General features: G+C 34.2%; 1 protein-coding gene and 1 long non-coding RNA gene across 4 annotated transcripts in view; one reads left to right on the top strand and one right to left on the bottom strand.

The window, feature by feature from the left end:
- Positions 1–595, bottom strand: part of LOC144969493 (uncharacterized) — a 6,721-nt gene extending 6,126 nt beyond the window's left edge. For both annotated transcript variants that reach the window (XR_013644758.1, XR_013644759.1), the window contains exon 1: positions 1–595. This exon is cut by the window's left edge and continues 47 nt beyond it. This is a non-coding gene — a long non-coding RNA (uncharacterized LOC144969493).
- Positions 596–10,168: 9,573 nt separating this feature from the next.
- On the top strand, positions 10,169–21,706 carry LOC144967320 (bis(5'-nucleosyl)-tetraphosphatase PrpE [asymmetrical]-like). Of its 2 annotated transcripts, none has more exons than XM_078904404.1 (3): positions 10,169–10,330; positions 18,306–18,399; positions 19,850–21,706. In XM_078904404.1, exon 3 carries the CDS (start codon positions 19,859–19,861, stop codon positions 20,720–20,722), a length of 864 nt encoding a protein of 287 aa, XP_078760530.1. In that variant the 5' UTR covers positions 10,169–10,330; positions 18,306–18,399; positions 19,850–19,858; the 3' UTR covers positions 20,723–21,706. The 2 variants fall into 2 exon arrangements, with proteins under 2 accessions (XP_078760530.1, XP_078760529.1); XM_078904403.1 differs by having other exon boundaries at positions 10,184–10,465.
- Positions 21,707–26,118: the final 4,412 nt, after the last annotated feature.

Genomic DNA, 26,118 nt, shown 5'->3' with positions numbered 1-26,118 from the left:
ATTATAAAAATGTGTTCACGATGAAAACGGAAATGTTCGTATATTTCATCGTCGTTAAACGAATCGATGGGATTAAGTCTGACTCGAAACACCCCCTCCCGTTGAATCAGTGTTCTCTGACGAATTTGAAACAGCACAGCCACCGCCATTTTCATGTGTTGACAGTTGTTTTGGCAGTACTGTCAATGACAGTGTCATAGTCATAGTCATACGAATCACGTCATGTGATCGAGAGTAACTTCGCATTGCTTTGCTTGGCACAAAAATAAAGAAAATAAAAGGGGGTAGGGGGTGTTTTAGCTAAACAACATAATTTTCATATTAAAAAATAAGCTAGTTGTGTGTTTGTTATTCTCTAAATATCTAAATCTAAACTTCGAACCAAGCGAAGCTGAAATCTCAGACTCAGACTCACTGAGTCACTCAACTTCATCAGATTTATTAGTTTCTCGGACAAAAGTGTGTGCTTTCGACGATCTGTGACCTTTAAACCGTTTCCATTAGCATTGACAAATATCAACAGATTACTTTTGTCGTTATAATTCTTTTTCTATGTATTTTTTTCTCGCGAACCGAGTCGCCTAACATTGGCCGCCATCTTTGTTGACGCCGTTTCTTAGTTACTAGTCAGAGACTAAACGATCAAGTCCGACTCGAGCAAGTGACTAAATCGTGGCCAAACTTAGTCCGAAGGTGACGTGATTTTAGTCTGGGACTAGCTTAGTCAGCTCACATTAAATCCGATTTTTTCTAGTCATTTACTAAAGTCAGAGATAGTCCGGGACTAAGCGCTAGTCCGCGTTCATTAGAACGGGCCCTGGATACAGTAAGCATTTTCACATACAGACTAATGTTCAACGCCTTATCAACAAACAGCACGCCCAGATGCGCCTAGTGCCGTGCGCTTTGTCCAACACAAAATGTACACATTAATTTTCAGACACTGCATCAAAACAATAACACTGATTAGATCCACAATCGACACAATACACAAAGAAATACGACAACCCACAGAAATGTCATTTAGACACAATATTATCCCTAAAACTGACAACGCAACACACGAAATAAACATACACATTCTAGCAGCAGCAAGATAAGCGATATGGACAGCATGGATAAGCCAAGTACACAGACAAAACAACACTGATACCGACATGTCCATAAAATTTCTTAACAAAATACAAAAGAAATACAAAAACGATTTAGATAAAAGGAGAGAAACAACATGGAACAAATTTACTGAACTATAATAACACAATTCAGATAGGTGACCTTCGACCAAGACATTTTAACTCCCTTCTTCACTCCCACAACCCGACCTTACCCCTCTCCCCCCCCCCCAGCTTTCCTTCTATTCCTTATTTATTTATTTATTTATTTATTTATTATCCTATTTTATTTATATTTTTCTTTTCTCCCTCTCGACCACACTTAAATACCCATAACATTTTCACCAACTCAAAATAATAATCACTGCCAAATTACCTGGTAACAACAATAACAAGGTGCGTCCATGTCCTCTCTCTCTCTCTCTCTCTCTCTCTCTCTCTCTCTCTCTCTCTCTCTCTCTCTCTCTCTCTCCCTCACCCCTCCCCCCCCCCCCCCCCTCAGCTTTGCAAGCGACACAACTTCAATGAATCGATCATCCTTCCCCAAACTCTTCAGCCTCCGGAATAATGTAGTCAGAACAATTCTGTATAAAACTAATTCTACTATGTATTTCCTTTATTCTACCCCTACCATACAGTATATCCAACCCAACCCCACATATAGATAAATAGTATAGATAGCCCCCTTCCCATCACCTTGATACAAATGGAGACGGAAAGGAATACCAACGTGAACGACAAAAGATCATGCCAAGGAAAAATGCAAAGTACCAACGTTTTGTAATTTTATTAACCTTATAGCATAACTATAGCTAGAGTAGAGAAGACAGATCACGTGGCAATTAAAACCATTTAATAATACTAATACTAACATAACCCCCCCCCCCCCCCCCCACCAAAAATTCTCACTCATACTAAGCCCAACAAAATAATAATAACAAACATTCAAGGAAACGACGTGGCACGTGAGTGTAAATATGATATAGATAAACGGAGTGCCTATTCGTCCTTCAGGTCATATTCTTAAAAAGTGTCTAGTCGTCCTTCACTGCTTATGCAAATGGGGGAGAAATACTCTGTATCCTCTCTGTCCACGGTACCAAAACTTTCTTTCAAAATTAAAAAAAAAGAAACCAACAAAAAGCCCAAAACATTTATTTTGTGTATCTACACAGATCAGCCATGCTCAGTGCGCTTTATAATGTTTCATTTATTTCCCAAATGTATGTTCATTTCATAATGTATCAGTGGTCTGTTAGGTCTCCTTTTTGTACTTACACTCTGAGAAAATGAGACACCATACCGCTGAGCCACTGACCCACACAAAACTATATTATACTGAAAAAATGTTTTGGACAGAATGTGGCCCATCACATTAATCTGGAAATTTATCGTACAAAACTAGTCAGGGAAAATTAAGTTTGAAGTCAAAGTCAAAATGATCAGAATAATGAAATCTTAAGCAGACCGTCCTGAATTAAATTTGAACCGTTCCGAAAAATCGTGATAAAAATAAGACTTTCGCTGTTCTGACTTATCCCGCCCCATCCCATTCCGAATATCACAGATCGGAAATTCTCTCTCTCTCTCTCTCTCTCTCTCTCTCTCTCTCTCTCTCTCTCTCCCCCCCCCAAACAAAGGAGAATAGCTCTTTCGCTTATAATGTAATTGTCTGATGTTAATTAGTACACTTTGGAAATACTTGAGGTATTTATTGCTTTATTTTCATTCATTTATCGTCAAATTAGGTAGCTCAATGTAAATGTGGAATGGGCTGAACGGCTAATCTAAAGGAATCGATTTCGTTGGATAAAGCTGTGGAGTGTGTGAAAAAAATCATTTGGAACTAAAACATGTCAGTTTAGCCAAGGTCGAAGTTATTGTATCTCTTCATTTTTCGTACCTTTTTTTCTGGTTCTGGTAGTCTTTCTTTTTTTTTTTTTCTTTTTTTTAATCTTGACATTTTATCAATATTTCCTTATACATTCAAAAGAAGTATTTTCAACCCAGGTGAGTGAAATAAACAGGTATCCAGTCCTGTTGAGGGCATAATTAGAGTTTATTAAGTCATTAGAAATGGGGGTTCCTCAGTTGGTAGAGCACTCGCATCACACGCAAAGGGACTGAGATCGATCCCGGGTGCAGGTGAGATTTTTTTTCTGACCTGTATTTAATCATTCATTTTTTTTTCTCTCTTTTGAATTTAAGATGGCAAATTTAGAAAATAAGACTAACTACCAGTTTTTTTTTTAATTTTTAGTTTGTCCGTTTTAAGAATGATTTAACTATTATTAACTTATGATTGACTTTTCAATAGTTTAAAAAAAAATTTTTTTTTAAATTAAGGGAATGATGATAATCCGATTAACTCGAAAGCAGTGTGCGCAGGATCTGGATCAAGTGTGCTGAAGAATGTGAAGGCCGATCTTTTAGTGACAGGTGAAATGTCACACCACCAAGTTCTTGATTCACTGCGGTGTTGGTGAATCTGTCCTGCCACTTGATGCCGAGAATTCGTCGTAGGCAGCGAATGTGGAAGTTTTCCAGGCGATTCTCCTGTCTGGCATATTTTGTCCAGGATTCACTGCCGTACACTAGACTACTAAGTAAGCATACCTGGTAGACTTTGAGTTTGGTGATCAAAGTGAGTTGAATATTGGTCCACATTGTTATATAATGCAATGCAATATCAACTTAATGTGTTCAAAACTCTTTAGAGAGTTTCCCAACCCAGTGTGTTCAAGATACCTATCATGTAGGATGTAAGGTGCTATTACAACTTTTTTTAAAAAAAGAAGACATTACTGTTACCACCAGGTACATTTATCTACTCGCTGGATTCAAGCAAGCTGAATTCCAGCACGCTCTTAAATACGGCACGTTGGAGCTGTGTGACCGTTTTAAAAGGTAACCTCCCATGAGCACCTTATTTGTAATTTTATTAACCTTATAGCATAACTATGGCTAGAGTAGAGAACATCGGATTCTAGCACACTTTTTGGTTTCTCCCCTCCTTCTCCTCCTCCTCCTCCTCCTCCTCCTCATCATCATCATCATCATCATCATCATCATCATTATCATCAGTAATATCATCATCATCATCATCATCATCATCATCATCATCATCATCATCATTATCATCATCATCATGATAATAATGATGATGATGATGATGATAATAATAATATTAATAATAATAATAATAATAATAATAATAATAATAATAATAATAATAATAATAATAATAATAATAATAATAATAATAATAATAATAATAATAATAATAATAATAATAAAGTGCACATTTTAAAGCGCACCTTTACCTGTTACATAATGCAGGCTCTGGGCGCATTACGACAATGATGATGATGATGATGATGATGATGATGATGATGATGGTGATGATGATGATGATGATGATGATGATGATGATGATGATGATCATCATCATCATCATCATCATCATCATCATCATCATCATCATCATCATCATTCTCATCGTCATTATTATTATTATTATTATTATTATTATTATTATTATTATTATTATTATTATTATTATTATTATTATTATTATTATTATTACTTCTTCATTTTTTTTTCTATCCATCCATTTTATTCTGAGTAGCTTACGCATGCACCTGTTTACAAAAATCTGTACCTCCTTATACATGCCTGTGATGCGTTCCAAGTTTCACATCCATACAGTAGGACAGACTTCACGTTTGAGTTGAAAAGTCTTAGCTTTAGTTGAAGGGAGATATCTTTAGTTCTCCAAACTCTGTTCAAAGATGTGAATGCAGCCTGTGCCTTTCCTATTTGTGCTTTCACCTCTGCTTCCGTGCCTCCATCCTTGTCAATTATACTTCCGAGATAGCAGAAAGTGTCTATATCTTCGAGTTCCTGATCTTTAACTTTGATCTGCTCCCTTTGACGCGTACCTATCCTCAAGACCTTTGACTTTGCAGGGTGAATTCTTAGACCAATTGATTCCGACAGGCTGTTTATAATTGTGGTTTTTGCTTGCATCTGGTCCTGGGTGTGGGACAAAAGAGCCAGATCATCTGCAAAATCCAGATCATCCAACTGTGTCCAGGGGGTCCACTGTATCCCATTTCTTCTCCCTTTGGAGGTTTCCTTCATTAGCCAATCAATGGCAAGGATGAACAGGAATGGAGAGAGCAAGCATCCCTGCACCAGTCTTAATTTCAAAGCTGTCAGTAAGCTGATCTTCATGTACAACCTTGCAACTTGATCCTTCATACATTTCCTTAATGAAGAAATGAAGAAGTATGGAAAAGAACACAGCAGAAACCAGTGGGAGAGGATATAGGAAGAAGACGATGGAGGTGGATTGGACACACGCTTAGAAAGAATGACTCAACTATAACAAAGAAAGTATTGGACTGGAACCCTCAGGGCAGAAGATCAAGGGGAAGGCCACGAGGAACACGGAGAAGAATTAAAGAAGCTGATATACAGAGAAGTGGTAAGACCTGGAATGAGATAAAAAAGTTGGCTCAGGATAGAGAAGGATGGAAACTGTTTGTCTGTGGCCTATACCCTGACCCAGGGTGAAAAAGGCAATGATGATGATGATGATGATGATGATGATGATGTTTATTATTATTATTATTATATTATTATATTATTATTATTTTATTATTATTATTATTATTATTATTATTATTATTATTATTATTATTATATTATTTATTATTATTATTATTATTATATTATTATTATTATTATTATTATTATTATTATTATTATTATTATTATTTTTATTATTATTATTATTATTATTATTATTATTATTCATTATTATTATTATTATTATTATATATTATTATTATTATTATTATTATTATTATTATTATTATTATTATTATTATTATTATTATTATTATTATTATTATTATTATTATTATTATTATTATTATTATTATTATTTTATTATTATTATTATTATTATTATTATTATTATTATTATTATTATTATTATTATTATTATTATTTATTATTATTATTATTATTATCTAATCAATCATTAATCCAATTATTTATTCATTTAACATACCTTACAGTGTAAATAACAGATCAATGTTAGAATCAGCGTGGGTGCGCAACTGGATGCGCGGGTTGACGGAGGCAGGAAGCAATAACAAACCCACATGGTTGCCATTACCTCCACCATCATTCTCGCTCACGGTTTGTGGAAAGCACTTCATTACAGGCACGTAATAGTGAATCTAGTTTTTGTTTTGAACATTTCTATTATTATTCTTTGTAAATTGACCCATATTAAAAGAAACATACAAACAAAAAAGGCATGACCAGTCCCTAACAATGCCGTGTAGTGTGTAGACAGTAACACAGTACGGTGAACATGACTGACACTGACATTGGGGTCGGAATGTCGGAACCCATGAGTCGTTCGCAACTCTGCCTCACGTATTCATTTAATCAGTCAATTTAATTTTTATTAAGCTTGCGTAAAACATACAAACAAAAAAAGACGTGACCAGTCACTAACAATGCAGTGTAGTGTGTAGACAGTAACACAGTACGGTGAACATGAATGACACTGGGATCGGAATGTCGGAACCCAGTAGTCGTTCGCAACTAAGCCTCGCGTACTCATTTAATCAGTCAATTTAATTTTCATTCAGCTTGCCTATTCTTCAAGTTTATGTTATATTCACCTTTTCTATTTAAAAAGGGTAATCCAAACAGACCATAAAAACGATTTTATAATAAGCCGACTTCAACTTCCATCACTTACGACACGAACTTATTTTGGGTGTTTTTTTTAACAAAACCGTTTGACTCAAATTAAAGCTTCGGCATTGGATAAAGAGCGAGGTCCCTGTTGCCATCTTGCTTAGTTTATACAGAGACTGGGTTGCCACCTTGGCTGTTCTTGATAAATACTAAAATAGTAAAACCTTGTGCAATATGAGAGAGAGAGAGAGAGAGAGAGAGAGAGAGAGAGAGAGAGAGAGAGAGAGAGAGAGAGAGAGAGAGAGAGAGAGATTTTGAACAAAAAACGAATCTCTCTCTCTCTCTCTCTCTCTCTCTCTCTCTCTCTCTCTCTCTCTCTCTTTCTCTCTCTTCCTATTTCATCTGTCACACTGTTTGACAATCTTCATCACCTGGCTCACTTGTACTTGTAATATCGGGTGTAAGTTAAGGTAAAATTTTGAACAATTATTATTATTTATAAAATGCAGAAACTTTGCAAATTAACGGATAGACTAGATACTAATTCGATTCGACAAGTGGAACACAAAAGCGGAATTTGCGAATACCCGGTCCAGACATAAGTGTCATGGTCTTATTTATAAAGTGCAGAATCTTTGCAAATAAACGGATAAAATAGAGATTAACTCGATTCGAAAAGTGGAACACAAAAGCAGAATTTGCGAATGCCCGGACCAGACATAAGCGTTATGGTCTTATTTATAAAGTGCAGAATCTTTGCAAATAAACGGATAAAATAGAGATTAATTCGATTAGAAAAGTGGAACACAAAAGCAGAATTTGCGAATACCCGGTCCAGACATAAGCGTTATGGTCTTATTTATAAAGTGCAGAATCTTTGCAAATAAACGGATAAAATAGAGATTAATTTGATTAAAAAAGTGGAACACAAAAGCAGAATTTGCGAATGCCCGGTCCAGACATAAACGTTATGGTCTTATTTATAAAGTGCAGAAACTTTGCAAATAAATGGTCTTATTCATAAAGTGCAGAATATTTGCAAATAAACGGATAAAATAGAGATTAATTCGATTCGAAAAGTGGAACACAAAAGCAGAATTTGCGAATGCCCGGTCCAGACATAAGCGTCATGGTCTTATTTATAAAGTGCAGAAACTTTGCAAATAAATGGAAAAAATAGAGATTAATTCTAATCGAACAGTGGAACACAAAGGCAGAATTTGCGAACAACCTAACACATAAGTGTCGTGGTCTTATTTATAAAATGCAGAAACTTTGCAAATAAACGGATAAAATAGAGATTAATTCGATTCGAACAGTGGAACACAAAAGCAGAATTTGCGAACAACTGGTCCAGACATAAGCGTTATGGTCTTATTTATAAAGTGCAGAAACTTTGCAAATAAACGAATAAGATAGAGATTAATTCGATTCGAATGTGGAATGCAAAAGCAGAAGTTGCGAAAATATTTTTTATTCTCTATTGTCTTCTGGCACTTTTCTACTCACTTCATATCAAGTTGTGAATACCCGGTCCAGACATAAGCATCATGGTCTTGTTTAAATGAAACAATGCAATTAAAAAAAATATATGGTCATTGAGTAATTAAGCTAAATATGCGGAGTTCAAATAGATAACTTGATCTGTGAAATTTTTTATAATTAGCTGTTTTTATTCTCCATCATTTAGATTATGTGATTAAGTTTATAATTGAAATACAAACTTTATCTCACTTATCAATGTTTCGCAATAAAGAAGAGTGTGAGTAAACCTGTGCAAAGAAAATTATTTGATAGAGTGATATTTATCATGCTTTTCAGTTTGTAGTTGAATTCTAGAATGGATTCTTTATAGTTCTCATTGATTGTATGTCAGTATGTCAGTCTTTAGGACACCGATTACCCTAATGTGGCAACAATTTACAATGTGACGGCCACAAGCCCGTTAAATGCAGAGTGGGGTATTGTTGTTTGCAAGTAATGCTATGGTTTTAATAGGATATCTGTCTCCTATTAAAATACATTCCTGTGTTGGATTTTGGATTAAATTCATGTCTTCTTCGGATTTTGGGATATTTAATTTTCATGGATTGTGATTGTGATTTTCAAGACTATTAATGTAAGTAAATGCCAAAATAAATATTTTTATTCATTTATTCTTTTTTTTTTTTTTAGTTTTGTTTTGTTTTGAAGCATTTATTATAAGAAATAATGTACATATGCACTTATACACCAAATATTGCTTTCAACTACTTATTATTATTATTAATATTATATAATAATAATAATAATAATAATAATAATAATAATAATAATAATAATAATAATAATAATAATAATAATAATAATAATAATAATAATAATAATAATAATAATAATAATAATAATAATAATAATAATAATAATAATAATAATAATAATAATAATAATAATAATAATAATAATAATAATAATAAGTGCATTGAGTGAAATCCCAATCATGGTTGCCCAAATAAAACTGGCGCTAGAATCCCGACTACCTGTCTAAACGAATGTTGTTTGTACGATACATACTAACTACACGTTCAATATCGGGGGCAGAAAATATACGTTTGGTTTTATGAAATTAAAACAGTAGTCCCACATTGTTCTTTGATGTTATTTGTGGTTGCATTTGCTTTGAAACTTACACATTATATTGTGTTACATTGTTTACAAAATATTTCTGGTACTCGTATGCATGTGTAGTCAACAGTCAATCGTGTTCTTTATTATTTTATTATTAATTTTGGCTTGGCATCTTACATATGTGAATCTGACAGGTTGTTATGGATGGTAATTACTCGTATAACATTAAGTGATTTTAAAACATTTTTACGGCGTTTTAAATGTCTTTTTTGCTTTAATTGCCGAGCACCTCCACTTTTCTGTTACTATTTTAACAATCAGCTGATTTTCTCTTGCCTCCTCTTTAATTTCGCGGACTTTTTTCAGAACGAGGCGTGGGAGTGACTAGATAATCTACTTTCGATTTCGATGTAAATAATGCCAAGGTCAAGTTTGTACAAGAAATGCAAAAGTGTGATTGATTTGGGCTGATTCCTTTTAAAGACTAGATTACTGACCGATACTTGACCAAATTTTGTTAAAATGTTAGTTTATGAAAAAGAAAATGTTATCCTTATTAATAAAATGAGCAGATATAGTTTAAGAAGAGTAATTATGAAAAAATGTTACAACTTTGAGCTTTTATGATTTTGAAATTAACCGTTGATTTAACATGATAAATAACTACTTAAACGATCCGAGTACCCTGTTTCTAGATTTAACGAAAAACAGGATTGATAAGGACCAATGATAAATGCAATGAATAAATAGATGGAGTCGTGGTTTACAACAGCTAAGCACATCCGTCACTTATGATCACACCGAAGTGGGAATTCTCGCAATGATTTTTAGCATCTATTCATTCTCCGATCCATCTCACACTCTAACCCAGCAAATATGTTGACTCGGTAAATAATTTCTTTAAAAAATGAGCATCTTTCGACGTTCTTCTGTTCTTTGTTAGATCGGTCCCACAGAACAAAAGTAAAGAAAGCCAGCAGACGATGAAATCTCTATAGGCCCTAAAAACAAAATCTTGCAAGGTAAAAACCTCATATGAATGATCTCATTACACAACGGGGCCACACTTATTATGTATAGTGTTTGAGGAGAATTAAATAAGGATGTCATGTGCTTTTATTCACCTCCCCAAACTCTATCGATGTTGGTTATTCTTTTCTTTTTTTTTTTTTTTTTTATGTCAACTTTGTTGACACTGGACTTCATTTAATGTCAGCAGGACATGTTTGGAAAGGCACCCTGTCATCTGGTTAAAGTTAAAGCTTTGCTTGCCATATAATTGCAGGTAGGATAAATGAGCGCTATTATTATGGGCTTGTTCAGTGAAATGGAGACCACCAAATTTGGGTTATTATTACACTCTAGATAAGACATGTTGGGTCAACATCAAGCGACTTTTTTAAAAGTATGTTTTCAGTTTCCAAATTGGGATAAGGGGAGGTGGTAGGTTTAATGGTTTCATTTCATTAAGTATATTTTTATTAGATTTGGGGAATGCTCCTCGGTCTAAGTCTAGATAGCATCTCCTTCAATTAGTATGTTCACCATGGATCTTGTCAGGTATTTATTTAATTGGTCAATGTATAGTAGCATTCTAAAAACTCTAGAACAAACCTTGATAGATTAGTGAAAGCTTAAATTTTCCTAATATGACCATTGTTTTGGTTATCCACTGCCATTTTTTGTTGTTGAAGTATGGAGAGGTAGTGCAAAACAGTCCTACACAGCCGTTTATTACACTAGATATCTTTCACTTTAGTTTTCTACCGCCTCACCCTCAATGGGAACGACCCACCGGCGATGACGGGGAGACCACCGTGTGGTTACGTCATAACAGATGTCCAGAACGTGAAAACTGGCCTATATTTATCCCTGCAGGTAGAATGCACCGCTTGGATTTCATTGTCAGTCAGGCAAGAGGTCAGATTTCGTAAAATCGTTCATTTTTACACTGCAATTGCTGACCATACACTTCTTCTATATTTTTCTATTTTATATGGATATAACGGCCACATTTTCATCTTCAAGACGCAATTATTTTCATTAATATCAAGAAATGGTGAGTATACTTTATTCTCTTTTGAAAAATGTATATTTTTCTATTTAAAATTAACCTGAAAAATATTTTTAATTGTTTAAAAAATTCAAATTGATGTTATCTGAGTTTTGTTACCCTAACACATGGTAGTAAATATAAGAGTAATAATCTACTTTTAATATAGCATTTATTTCAATGATTTGTAATGACCGGTTTCTGCACAATGAATGTGTAAACACATCTTGTCTAATTCTTTGTTGGCTAACAAAATAGTCCCGTATTCAGACAAACTCCTGAGACATAAGAACACGAGTCCAATTGTGATGATAACGTTATTGTTGTTGTTGTTGTTTTATGGTGATGATGATGATGATGATGTTGATGATGATGATGATGATGATAGCACAGTAATAGTAGTAATCGTAGTAGTAGTAGTAGTAGTAGTAGTAGTAGTAGTAGTAGTAGTAGTAGTAGTAGTAGTAGTACACACACACACACTCAGAGAGAGAGAGAGAGAGAGAGAGAGAGAGGGAGGGAGGGAGCGTGTGTGTGTGTGTGTAAAACTCATGTACGCACATTTTTAGCACGGAACGATTTTTATTGCTTGTTCAGTCAAGTTCTCATGATTTCTCTGTGAAAATTGAACTTTGAACCTATAACTTTCACACCGATTTGCCATTCCGTCTTCACGATTCGCACCTTCCCTCGATATTCTTCTACATCGCCCGTTGGTACAGTCAACGGGTGTGGGAAAAGAGGGTAGATAGATATATTATGACATCAAATAGCGATGTGATCAAAGGTGGTGGATGATTGTGTAACATCAAAAGCCCGGTGGACTGCGCTACAAGGCCGAAGTTTCGAGAGTATATGTGATTTGAGTGGGAGGGGCTTATTTGACTTTGCCGATGACCGACTGGTGGACGATTGAAATTATAATTGTCCTTTTTCAGCAGCCAATTGGAAATGGGTAATTGTAAACATCTGATTGGCGCTCCATGGAGAGAAATCAGTTTGGAGGTCATGGGATGAAATTGCTGGAGAGGTGGAGTCTGGGTGTCAAATAAGACTCTTGCAGACCGGTGATAAATCAATTTTTTTGGCCACAAATGCTTCAGTAAACTTCTTTCTCTTTCTTATTTTTGCAAAAAATATTTCAGAGTGGGTATATAGGCGGATTCCATTTTGAATAACGGGCATTTAGAACTATATTTTAAAGGAAAATTATTACGTTATTATTATTAGCAGGCATTTAGGCGATCACTATCGTATTATTACTAACAATCAATAATATTATTATAACTCTTATAATTACAATTATTATTATTATTGTTATTATTATTATTATTATCATCATCATCATCATCATCATCATCATCATCATCGTCATCGTCATCATCATCATCATCAATATCAAAAATAACTAATGATTTTTTTTCTTTACTCAGATGAATGGTCATACTGAAAACAAGCATTGTCTCAATGCATATGGCAAATGGACTCTGCCGAATAAGCTGTGAAAGAGCTCAAATGAGATATGTGGTTAAAAAACTTTTCATGCAAACTGCTCCAGAATTAGGAAGTGAAGTTCCACCGGTGAAAAAAATAAAACAGAACGTTGGTTAATTAGAAGCTGTTTCTGTGAAATGTAACAATCGGCTGTTCCTTACAATAATCGTGAGGTTTTACGTATGTTAATAAAAAGTATACAAATGTGTTAAGATCTAGACGTCTATACAAAGTTCAAAGGAATACTTATAACTTATCTTTACCTATGATTGTCAATTTATTTTAAAATAACAGTTCATTTTGATTATTTGATCATTAATCCCCCCCCCCCCCCCCCCCCCCTCCCTCCCATCTTTTTCAATGCGTTTATCACGATTTTTTATTGTCAAAAAATGGATATTATTTATTTTTTACTATTAGCATTATTGTTATTATTATTATTATTATTATTATTATTATTATTATTATTATTATTATTATTATTATTATTATTATTACAGTGGTGATCAAGAGTAAGATAAATACACTGATATTATATGATTATTACTAGTATTAGTATTACATCGATATCACGTGTTTCAACTGATTCACAATGATCATTTCTGTTATCCACGATGCTTCGGTTGTTCAATAAGCAGACCATTTTCAACAAATTTCCATTTTAAATAGTATTAGCTATCTGGTCGGCGTCCTTTTTTTTTTGTCGCAGCACTGGAGAGAGAGAGAGAAAGAGAGAGAGGAGAGAGAGAGAGAGAGAGAGAGAGAGAGAGAGAGAGAGAGAGAGAGAGAGAGAGAGAGAGAGTTGGTGTACATAAAACTAATTTATGCAACGTTTTACCACGAAACAATTTTCATTTTACCACCTCAGTTTAGTCTCTCATCAGCTCTCTCTGACAATTGAACTTTGAACCTATAACTTTAACACGGCTACGTCATTCCATCTTCACGATTCGCACCTCACCGCGATATTCTTTTATGTTGACTCGTGGTACAGTCAACGGGGTTGAGAGAAGAAGATAGATATTGAGTGACATCATCAAAAGCGATGTGATCAAAGCTGGCGGATGGTTGTGTAACATCAAAGACCAGTGACTGGTCTACAAGGCCTATCATATTCGTGGGTATGTGTGATTTGAGTAGGAGGAGCTTTCTTGACTTTGCTGATGACCGAGTGGTGGACAATTGAAATTAGAATTGTCCTTATTCAGCAGCCAATTGGAAATGGGCAATTGTAAAAAGCTGATTGGACGCTCCATGAAAAGAAAGCAGTTTGAGGGACATGAAAGGAAATTGCAGGAGAGCGTGGAGTGGGGAGGAGTAAATTATATTGAATGAATTGTTAGTAATTTGGGGCGATTGGAAGTTAAATAAAACTCGGAAACAGGTGATGAGTCAATTCTTTGGCCGCAAATGATTCAGTAAAATTCTTTATTCTTTCTTTCTTTTTTTTTTTTTATTTCCTTTCTGTCAGAGTGGACATATAAAGGCGAATTCCAATTTTTTTTTTAAATGGGCATTTAGAACGATATTTTAAAGAGAAATTATTGCGTTTCACCAAAATAAGCAGGCGTTTAGGTGATAGCCACTATATTATTTTCATGAAAATGATCATAATCATCATCATCATCATCATCATCATCATCTTCATTGTTATTATTATTATTATTATTATTATTATTTATTATTATTATTATTATTATTATTATTATTATTATTATTATTATTATTATTATTATTATTGTAGTTATTATCGTCATTAGTATTATTATTATTATTATTATTATTATTATTATTATTATTATTATTATTATTATTATTATTATTATTATTATTATTATTATATAGTTTAGATCTATACAAACGTCAAAGGAATGTATATAACATATCTTTTCCTAAGAATTGTCAATTGCCATTACTAAAATCAGTTCGTTTTGATCATTTGATCAACAAACCCCTACAATTCGGTGATTACGCATTTTTTTATTGCTGTCAAAAAAGGATATGGCTGTACAGGTGAGCGGATATCTCAACAATGCTTCATTACAAAACGACTTTGATTATATATTTCTACTCTGTGAATATTGATGATTATTGCAGTATTTCTCATTTATTTGTATAAACTCAGATAACTACGTCATTTTTGATTATATTGTTTGAAGTAATTAAAATTTCTGACCCATTTTTATGGTTATTTCCTATAAAATCTAATCCCAAATGATCTACTAAAATTATATCAAATAAAAGTATGTAGATCACTAGTTATGACTCTAAAATATCTTATTGCAACATCTAATAGCATTTTTACTACGCCACTTTGAACTTGAGAAAGAAATCATCAAAATAGGAAAAATTGCTCAGTCGCCCTTTCGGCACAGGCCGTGACTCACCATCTGTTATGAACTAGCGTCCGGCAAAATTTACCTGTCGAACTAAAGTGAAAGCAGTAAACGGCTGTGCCTAGGTTGTTTTTTCTTTTCTATAAGTATTAGGGTAAGCTCGAGGTCGGAGGATGTTTTTTTTTTTTTTGGTATTAGTATTAGGGTTAGCTATAGGTCTTGGCAAAGGTGCTAGGGTAGCTGTTTTTCCTATATAGGTTAGTTAAAGGTTACTAGGGTTAATTTTTTCTTAGGGTTAGTTGAAATATTTGGATTATTTCCCTTAGCATGTGGAGCTTTTGGAAGGCCTACCTTTATTAGTTTTCTATTGTTTGTTTTCTTCATTATAACTAAATCATTGTTTGTGTACTTGTGGGCCTGAGAACCGAAGATGACTATGCAATTGATTTAACATTGTTTAAATGGATGATATTTTGCCTTGTTTTAAGAGTACTTCCGTTACAACAATGAACCCATACCAATTGGTTATCAGAACTACAAAGATGTTCACGTCAATCATTTGATGGCTTATGGGGTTATATCTAAAAAGATTCTATGTCCTTTGTTATTATTATTATTATTATTATTATTATTATTATTATTATTATTATTATTATTATTATTATTATTATTATTATTATTATTATTATTATTAATACATTCCAGCACAGTTTCCTCGAACTCCTTGAGACATGCAAAAAAGTTTGAGGAAACTGTAGTTCGAGAAAACCATGTCTTGCCTTAACGACTTGATGGGAATGGGGGAGGGAGGGGGGGGGGGGGCAAGTGAGGCTCAGCATTATAGACTTTGCCATGCACCAAAGAGATGCCTAGTTTGAATTCCATATGTGGCTTTTAGCAAGCTACTTTTCCTTAGCTCAATTTGCGGTCCTGCACTGCAGCTGGGTTATTCCCTTGGAATAGACTCTAAGACATATTTCGGCTTGAGGACAAAGAAAGGGAACTTTATTATGTATTTATTTCATTGATATGTTGAGAAGATAACTTTATATAGTTGTATTGAATTTAGAGCGAATGGCAAAGTGCTAAGAATAAGCAGAGCGGTATTGCTTATGAGACAGTGATGATACTTTTCCGCGGAAATCCGCGGTTTAATTTCCTTTCCTCGGTTTTCCTCCTCAGATCCTCGATCCGCGGATATTTCCTTCATTTCCTCCTTTTACTTTTTTTTAATATAATAAATCTTTAAAAAATACCTCCTTTTTAAAAAGTGAAATTGATCCTGTCCTGATAAGTTGCATTAAAAAATCTCGCAGCAAGTATCATGCTGAGTTGCAAAAACAGAAAGAGGAAAAGGAAAGAAAAAGACAAATGTTTGATCAAACAGTTGTAAAGGCGGAAACAAAAAAGCAAGCAAAGGCAGTCCGGGAGAAGGCAATTAAAACAGCCTATAAGCTTCATATAAAGAAGCAATCCAAACAGGTTGGGCCCCCACCTAGAAAGAGGCCTAAAACACACTAGTATTCAAGTACTCAAAAGAAGTCATCCTGCCTACTTTCCTGTGGTGCAAGAAGGTGAGTTTTCCGTTTTTCCGAGACTTTTCCTCCTTTTTGACTTTTTGTGAGTATCATCACTGATGAGAAACAACGATGGGGTGTGTGAGTGACTGTGATTCTGAATGTGTATCATATTTTATACTCACACATGCAGGGTAAATAGATACACGATAAACACAATATGCAACTGTCAATACCACAGTAAATGATCAGTGGTTGAAACCACCTGGTGCATTTTTTAAAAAGCCATGAATTAATTCATTTTTTAAAATTGGCTGGGTGAAATTAGTTCAAGGAAACCGTGTTCGAGGCAAAAATTAGTTCCAGGAAGGATGGGAATGATAACACTGAATAATAAGGAAAACATTCGGGACATTTGAATGAGTTCGAGGAAACCGCGTGTTCGAGGAAACCTTGGTGGAGTGTATTGTTATTATTATTATTATTATTATTATTATTATTATTATTATTATTATTATTATTATTATATTATTATTATTATTATTATTATTATTATTATTATTATTATGTTATTAATATTATCATTATTATTACTATTATTATTAATATTATTGTTATCACTTCTACTACTAGTGGAGCACCCATAATGCTCGTGTGGACAGAAAGGTTATTACGAACAGGCACTCGTTTATTTTAATTATTATACTACTGAACATAGATCAAGACGAATCTGTTGAGCTATGAATTATAAAATCTGTTAAATTTATATATAAGACATGTAATGTCTGAAAACAATTTATTGTAGTATAAATATTAATAAGTAATGATAAATAAATTGACAAATATAAATAAATCTAAATCTAAATCTTCTTTGTAACAATTAGTTTAAAATGCTAAATCATCATATTTTTTATAATTTAAAAATAACAAACCTTGAGCTTCTAAAAAGCGTAAAATCTACAAAAAATTTTTTATAGGGGTCTCAAGGCAATAACAACACTAAACATGTAGGACAAGACATGATGACTGTAAGCGCTGTTTCTATTTGCAATTCTTTTTTGACAGACAACACTTACCAGCAAGGTACTCATTTTTCACCTGAGTGCAGGGAGGGAATGTGAGCAAAAAGTTTCTTCCAAAGACTCAACTTTGTGCCCCCGAAGGTGGGAAAACAGTGTTCTGCCAGTCGAAAGGCGAGTGTCATACCACAAGACCAGAAGGTGCCCAAGGTAGTCTAAGAACAGACCCTGGGTTGGATCGATTATGGTCCTGATCTGATCCCAATTTGAGCAAGCTTCCTTTTACTGTTGCTGAAATTTACTAAAAGTGAAGCAAGTGTCCTAAATTCTCTGAAAGCAAACAGATTAATGATGATATGATAGATTTATCCTGTTTTAAAAAAATTATTATTTCAAAACATAAATACTGATCTTTTTTTCTTTTTAAAAAAATTATTTTACAGATGGATTGGAATGGGACTTTCTTTTGACAAAGCTTATGAAGTTGTAGCCCTGCAGTGTGTCTCCTAATTCATTAAGTCAGAGGATACCCATGTGGTGAGAAATATTTTAAAATCAACAGTTATAATACAGAACCGTTCATGAAAGAATGCTGTCTGTATTAGTAGAAGGGTTTGAAATGCAGTAAGAAAGACCTTTAAAAAAAAAAATTCTCCTTTCTTCATTGTGACAGTATTGTACCAATGTTGTAAATTTAATTTCTATCATTGCACTGATGTTAAAGAATGATCGCTTGAATTATATACTCTGGTGGTTTAGCTACCTCTTTATAAGAGGATAACGTGTAGCTTTTTAGATCTCATAAGTAAACGTCGGCCACATATATGTATATATAAGGGTTCCCAAGCCAAAAGTAACTCTTAACATGTAGGAAGAGACACAGTGCCTGGAGGACATTATTACTATTTTTAAAATAATAAAGACAATGCTGTTTTTGATAATTTGCTTATTTTACACCATAATATGGCCGAGAAAATGAAAGTTTACGAATTTTCCAAGAGGTCAGTTTGTGTCATCCACAACTGGACATGAACCCAGGACCTAAAGATCACCTTAACATACAAGTGTTGTACCACTATACAACAAAACACATTAATGCTTTCGGGGTCTTACATCCAGCTAATTTCAACTTAGTCATGAAAAGGGTGCTATAGTTTTGAAGACAAACTTAGATTCTCTCCTTGCCTTTGTAAATTGATTATCTACAATGTTGTAAATTTTTACTCTTTCATGAGTATATATGACGCTTTCATATATATTTCACTCTCAACTCCTTGCAATGGGAATAGATATAAATCACACCCTCTGGAGGTTATTAGCCGCTTAGAATAATCTATAGCCACATTTAATCTTCATTAATACGTTCGAAATACAACTTTGATGCCTCTAAAGGACATCACTTTTCACTCTGTCTACTTAATAATTGATACATATGATATTACAATGCCAACCAAACATTTTCTGTATTTTGAAAGATAAATGGGAAAACACATAGAATATAGTGCGGTCCACATTCTGCTGTAGATGAATAATCAATGTTTGATTGGATTGTGAAATAGTTTTTTTTAAACTACCTGTAACAGTTGCACATTATTTTAAGCCCTAGTCTCCAGACTGATCTCTTCAGTTTGATAAAAAAAATAATTCAAATTACGTCCTTCTGCTATGGCACCGTCGCGAGGATTCCATGAAGGAATATTGATAATCCATCAAACAAGATGTCTGATGTCAACAGGAATCACCCATGTTGTCCAAGTGATCAAATTTAGGGTTAATAATCTTGCAGTGCTCGAACCCGGGACCTGCTGGGTTACAGTGCAATGTCTTAATCACTCAGCCACTAGAGAGTCAGTATGATCAATTTGTTTGGAAATCCAGGAAAAGTTTCGATTTTGCTTTACACTATAACTCTTTAATGCCTCGAATTCAGTTATGTGCTTTAAACTTGATTAAAAAAATGTATCTACTTTTTCATCTACTTTTTCAGACACAAGATATGGCAGCCCTCGTCTTAAATTCACTATCTGTTATACAGAAGCTATTTTCCATGATCACCGGACCAAATTTAAAATCAAAATATGGATTACCCCCACCACCACAGTATCATGTAACAATTACAAAGGATCAAATCGGTGACTTGCCCATTCTTATTGTTGGAGATATTCATGGATGTTTGGATGAGCTACAAGACCTGATAGCCGAGGCTAGGACTATTACTGAATCAGAAAAAATCTTTTTAGTGAGTGTAGGTGATATGGTAAGTAAGGGACCAAAGAGTGTAGAGGTTTTGCAACTTTTCAATAAGCTGAGCAGAGAAGGACATGCCGCTGCAGTTCGTGGAAATCACGAGGAGTCTGTTTTACGAGAGATTCAGAGTTTGAACTCGGATTCTAATTACCAACTTCGATCAAAATATTTCTATCTTAAACAACTCCCTGTTGAGGAGCGGGAGTACCTGCAGTCTTTGCCCTACTCTTTATCTATTCCTCAGATCAATGCAGTCATTGTCCATGCAGGTCTCATTCCTGGAGTTCCGCTCGAAAAACAAGACGTGAACGATTTATGTTTCATGAGGAACATAATGCTTCAAAACAAAATCTGGGGACCCTCTTTTATTTCTTTTACTCGGGGAGATGAAGGAGTGGGCTGGGCTACGTTATGGCAAGGTCCTCAACATGTTTATTTTGGTCACGATGCTCGTAAGGGACTACAAGACTTGGCTTTTGCCACTGGGTTAGACACTGGATGCGTCTTTGGAAATACATTGACAGGCGTTGTTATTTCAAATAACAACCATAGACAAATTATCAGTGTAAAAGCTAGGAAAGTTTATAAGGACAATTGTGCATTAGATTCATGATTTTAAGCTTATTTTATGTCAAAGCTTTATTTTATCTACAAATTCAAAATTCAAAGATTTTATGATGTCTCAAGTCTTAAAGTTTAGTGAAGTCGCATATCTTTGCCCTGTGCTTTTCATATTATTACTCTTAAGAAATGGTTTCTTAAAAGAAATAACTTAGCATAGCTTTATTGTCTAAAAACGTTGGTGTCTTAATGGTGAAAAACAGGACAATATATGGTGTGTTATTGATAATTAACGCGATAGAATTTAAATTGAGATTCATTATAAAAACTAAATTTCATGAGAAAATCTTAAATTGAATTGCTCTTTCATTTCAACAATAAAAATGTGAATAGCAATTTTTAAGTGATTATACGTGACTTACCATCTCTAAACGGTATTTTTTTCGGTTTTGTCAGGTTTCGAAAATGTAATTTATAATGAATGTTATAAAGCATATAAAGTTTATATATGTTTTATTGAGGAGAATTTTTTTTAGTGTATAATGAAAAACATGCTGAAAATAATGAGTAAAGCACGGGGAATAAAGTATTGTTAAAATATAATTTAATGTCAAAATCCATACTGAATTTTATATTTTATTTTTTCCTCAAACGTTTATCAGAGAGATAAAATTATAATTTGTATTTTGAATAAGACTATTTTGTATGGTGCTATTAAAGAAAACCTTTCTTTTGAAAGTTTTGCAGCATTAACTGCCTTTCATCAAGCAGTTTTAAGTTTTAAATGTGGAAGCTGTGCTCACAATACAGTGCCATTTTAAAAGTGCTTGAACATAATGAAAAGAGTGCAGCTTTTTGGTCCTATGTTATGACACTCGTCTCCAAACCACTAAATCTCAGGGTCAAGACCCGTTGTTGGTGGCGTAAGGTTAAGTCCTTAGAAAAGGCTTTTTACTCAACTTCACTCACTACACTAAGGTGTCAAATGAGTAACTGGCCAGTGGCAGTGTTGTCTCTGTGAAAAAAAAATTAAAAATTTTAATATCACTTTACACGTGTCATGCCTCATCCTGTTGGCTTGGGACCCTTTGTAAAGCATACAGAGCACAATTAGTGAATAGTGAATAATTTAGAATATAAAAATCTCAATTTTAAAAAAAGAGTGAACCTCAGATGTAATGAGGTTAGTGAGACTGCTGGTAGGTTTTCATTTCATCCAAGTACTTTCATAGCATTTTGATAGCAATGATTTGTGGCTTTATTTTGATATGTTTTGAAAAGATGTTTTGACTTGACTTACTCTGACTAATGCCTCTTGGCTCCTGGCAGAGTATAGGGCCTCAACAGCACTCTTCCATCTTCTTCTGTCCTTTGCACAGACCTATGCCTCACTCCAGGTAAGATTTGAGATGTACGAATCTTGGTGAAGGCTTCTCCTCCAAGTCTGTTTTGGACGACCACGTTTCCTCTTGCCCTATGGGTTCCATTCGAGAGCCTGCTTGGTTATATTACAGGGAATGGCCAACCTGGACATCCATTTGCTCTTGGTTTGTTCTTGTCCAAACGTCAGCATTTGGCACTTTGTTAAACCATTTCAACCTGTTTGGATTTTAGTATTTTATTACTCTGCTAACGAGACCACTACCACTTATAAATGTTATATACCTATTTGCAGGTTTTATAACCCACATTTTTATGGGGTCATTGTTGTACGCAAAACACTGTCCAATGTTTTATGGGACAGTGTGACTCAGCGGTATGGTCTTTGCTTCATACCCGAAAGGTACCGAGTTCGACTACCCACCACGTTGTGTGGCCTTGAGCAAGTCACCTAGCCTTAGCTCACTTTGCGGTGCTGCACTGCGGCTGACGCCTGGGTTATTCCTGTCTTCCCTTGGAATAGACCCTAAAGAAAAATTTCCCCTTAGGGATAAATAATTTATTTATTTTATTATTTTTGCTTCGTACCTGAAACGTACTGAGTTCGACAATCTGCCTCGCTGTGTGGCCTTGAGCAAGTCACCTTGTCCTAGCTTACTTTTATGGCGTTGCACTGCAGCTGATACCTGGGTTATTCCAATTTTCCCTTGGAATAGACCGGAAAGACAAATTTCTCCTTGGGGATGAATAAAGGGAATTTTATTTATTTATTTAAAAAATTTTTTAATCAAGCCCAGAATTGCATTCAGTTTTCAAACCTGCAAATATGTGCACATCGACTATATCCCTTAATTTGGTGAAATACTTTTTTAAAAGTGTAAATAGCTTGGCGTGCAATAAATGTTATCTGCATGCTTCCTGTCTATATTTGTTTAGCTGAAATTGACCAAGTATAACTTGACATAGCATTGATGCGTAAAAATGAATTTTGATGCATTGTATATAGTTTCGTAGTTTACACAGGATAAAATGGTCAAAAAATCTGTTAACCCAAAAACACAAGCATATCATGATGGTGAAAACAAACAAAACTTGAAAGAGGAATATCCTAAATTGGAAATCATTTATGACCAATCCTAACAAAACTTATAATGTCAGAGTGACTCGAATACTTATCATTTTCTGGGTGGGGTTCCTGATCTTCTTCTTCTTCTTCTTCTTCTTCTTCTTCTTCTTCTTCTTCTTCTTCTTCTTCTTCTTCTTCTTCTTCTTCTTCTTCTTCTTCTTCTTCTTCTTCTTCTTCTTCTTCTTCTTCTTCTTCTTTCTTCTTCTTCTTCTTTCTTCTTCTTCTTCTTCTCTTCTTCTCTTCTTCTTCTTCTTCTTCTTCTTCTTCTTCTTCTTCTTCTTCTTCTTCTTCTTCTTCTTCTTCTTCTTCTTCTTCTTCTTCTTTCTTCTTCTTCTTCTTCTTCTTCTTCTTCTTCTTCTTCTTCTTCTTCTTCTTCTTCTTCTTCTTCTTCTTCTTCTTCTTCTTCTTCTTCTTCTTCTTCTTCTTCTTCTTCTTCTTCTTCTTCTTCTTCTTCTTCTTCTTCTTCTTCTTCTTCTTCTTCTTCTTCTTCTTCTTCTTCTTCTTCTTCTTCTTCTTCTTCTTCTTCTTCTTCTTCTTCTTCTTCTTCTTCTTCTTCTTCTTCTTCTTCTTCTTCTTCTTCTTCTTCTTCTTCTTCTTCTTCTTCTTCTTCTTCTTCTTCTTCTTCTTCTTCTTCTTCTTCTTCTTCTTCTTCTTCTTCTTCTTCTTCTTCTTCTTCTTCTTCTTCTTCTTCTTCTTCTTCTTCTTCTTCTTCTTCTTCTTCTTCTTCTTCTTCTTCTTCTTCTTCTTCTTCTTCTTCTTCTTCTTCTTCTTCTTCTTCTTCTTCTTCTTCTTCTTCTTCTTCTTCTTCTTCTTCTTCTTCTTCTTCTTCTTCTTCTTCTTCTTCTTCTTCTTCTTCTTCTTCTTCTTCTTCTTCTTCTTCTTCTTCTTCTTCTTCTTCTTCTTCTTCTTCTTCTTCTTCTTCTTCTTCTTCTTCTTCTTCTTCTTCTTCTTCTTCTTCTTCTTCTTCTTCTTCTTCTTCTTCTTCTTCTTCTTCTTCTTCTCTCTTCTTCTTCTTCTTCTTCTTCTTCTTCTTTCTTCTTCTTCTTCTTCTTCTTCTTCTTCTTCTTCTTCTTCTTCTTCGTCGTCGTCTTCGTCTTCGTCTTCGTCTTCTTATGTATAGTACCTTTTTTGAAAGATGAGATGTTTTCCCCTCGTAAATCCTCTCTCTGTTACTGTTATGTTCTATTATAATTATTTGTTTTTAAAACTGTATATTGTAGCCTACTTTGTAAACATTTGAGTGTGTCTTTCAAACAGGATCCTTTGCTTGTGCCTGGATGGGACTTTTATGTATTGTCTGAATAGGCACATCGAGAGATTGCTCTTGGAATCTTGTTCCCTCTTTTACACTGTCCCCATTGTCTTGCTTTTTCTTTGGTACTTTTAACTTTATATCTTCAACTTTCCCCCTATCATCTTCCTTTTTACTGATGCTGAAAAGACATAATTGTGTCGCAAACAAACACAAATCTTATAGGTAATTTTCATCCAGTTCTAATAACATCCAGTTTGCTGTTTTTATATTTTTAAAAATGTTTATTATCCAATGTGAACAATGAATTTTGAAAAAAAATTTGCACATTTTGGTGTACATTGTTTGAGTTTGTCGTTTTGGATGAATAAAAATGAATTAATTGATGCTCAAAGTAAATCAATGTTGCAAAGTGTGATTTGCGTTGATTGAGTGAAAATATGAGTGTGTTGTTTTTGATGGCTAAAAATGAATTATTTGATGCTTAAAGTTGATCAAAGTTGCAAATTTTGGTGTGCTTTGAGTTGAAAACTGAGTTTGTTGTTTTGTACCTATGTCTTTTCGTCAAGAATTTGTTTTGTACCCTGCTTTTATGCCTTTTGTACCTGAAAACTACTTTGTGCTATAATACAATGCTGCTGTTGAATTAATACGATTTGTGCACGTTTCTATTCGTCTTATTTTTTAACTACAGTGTCTTTGAATAAGGCAAATGTCAAATTACTTGGTTTTCAGTTCAATACACACTAAAATAGGAGCAGAAAATATTTTGGAATTTGGGTTTGAGTTATATTATTATGTTCTGAATGAGGGAGGAGAAATGTACACACACACACACACACACACACATGCACACACACAAAACACACACACACACACATAAGAGCGTAGTGTGACTGGACTTATGCCTTTTAGTGCGTGTATGTGTATATATTGTTATCAAGTTTCTTCCTATATTTTCTTGCTAGCAGTCCTTACGTTTGTTGTTTTATCGTTTTACGAAAGTCATCTGATCTTGACATAGATTCATTACGTTGTGTTGAATTATATCATTTTGTCGTAGCTTTTTTAAATTTATTTAGATACGTAACAAGAACGTGGCAAAAAGCAATAACAAAGACCGGAATGACGTCAACTTCGTTCTATCTATCGATAAAAAACGTTATTATTGTTTTTAGCCAGCAATTTTTATGAGTAGTTTTCACTAAATTGTGTCAATCAGACGCCAGAAGTTGACGCCACTAAGATCTTTGTTATTATTATTACTTTTTGCCATCCGCCTGGGTGGGGACCCTGACCTCCCATAGTGGGCAGGGAGGTACATGCTGTGTCTTCTATCCCCCCCATACCCGTTTTCCAATGGTTTTCTGTCATTGTCTTGGAATGAGATTACTTGGTTTTGTCCTGATCCTTTCCGGAGTTCCTTGGCTGGGAGGAAAACAGTCGAATGTATAGTACTAATAGTTATAGTTTTGGGAGATGATATTTTTTTCCTTGTAAATCATCTCTCTGTTATGCATTGTATTATGTTTAGTTTACATATTATATTATATGATTGGTAAACATTTGAGTGTATTCCTCTTAGTTGGGACCTGTGCTTGTGACTGGATGAGACTATCAGGTGATCTCAAACTACGTACTTTGGCGGTGTGCTCTTGGAATCTACACCTGTTCCCTATTCGAACCAATT

This window comes from Berghia stephanieae, chromosome 3 (genome assembly GCF_034508935.2).
Source record: "Berghia stephanieae isolate SIO BIC M18660-M18661 chromosome 3, UCSD_Bste_1.3, whole genome shotgun sequence".
In the NCBI taxonomy this organism is placed as follows: Eukaryota; Metazoa; Mollusca; class Gastropoda; order Nudibranchia; family Aeolidiidae; genus Berghia; species Berghia stephanieae.
The sequence above is the reverse complement of the archived record's forward strand: the minus strand, read 5'-3'. Positions and strand labels throughout refer to the sequence as shown.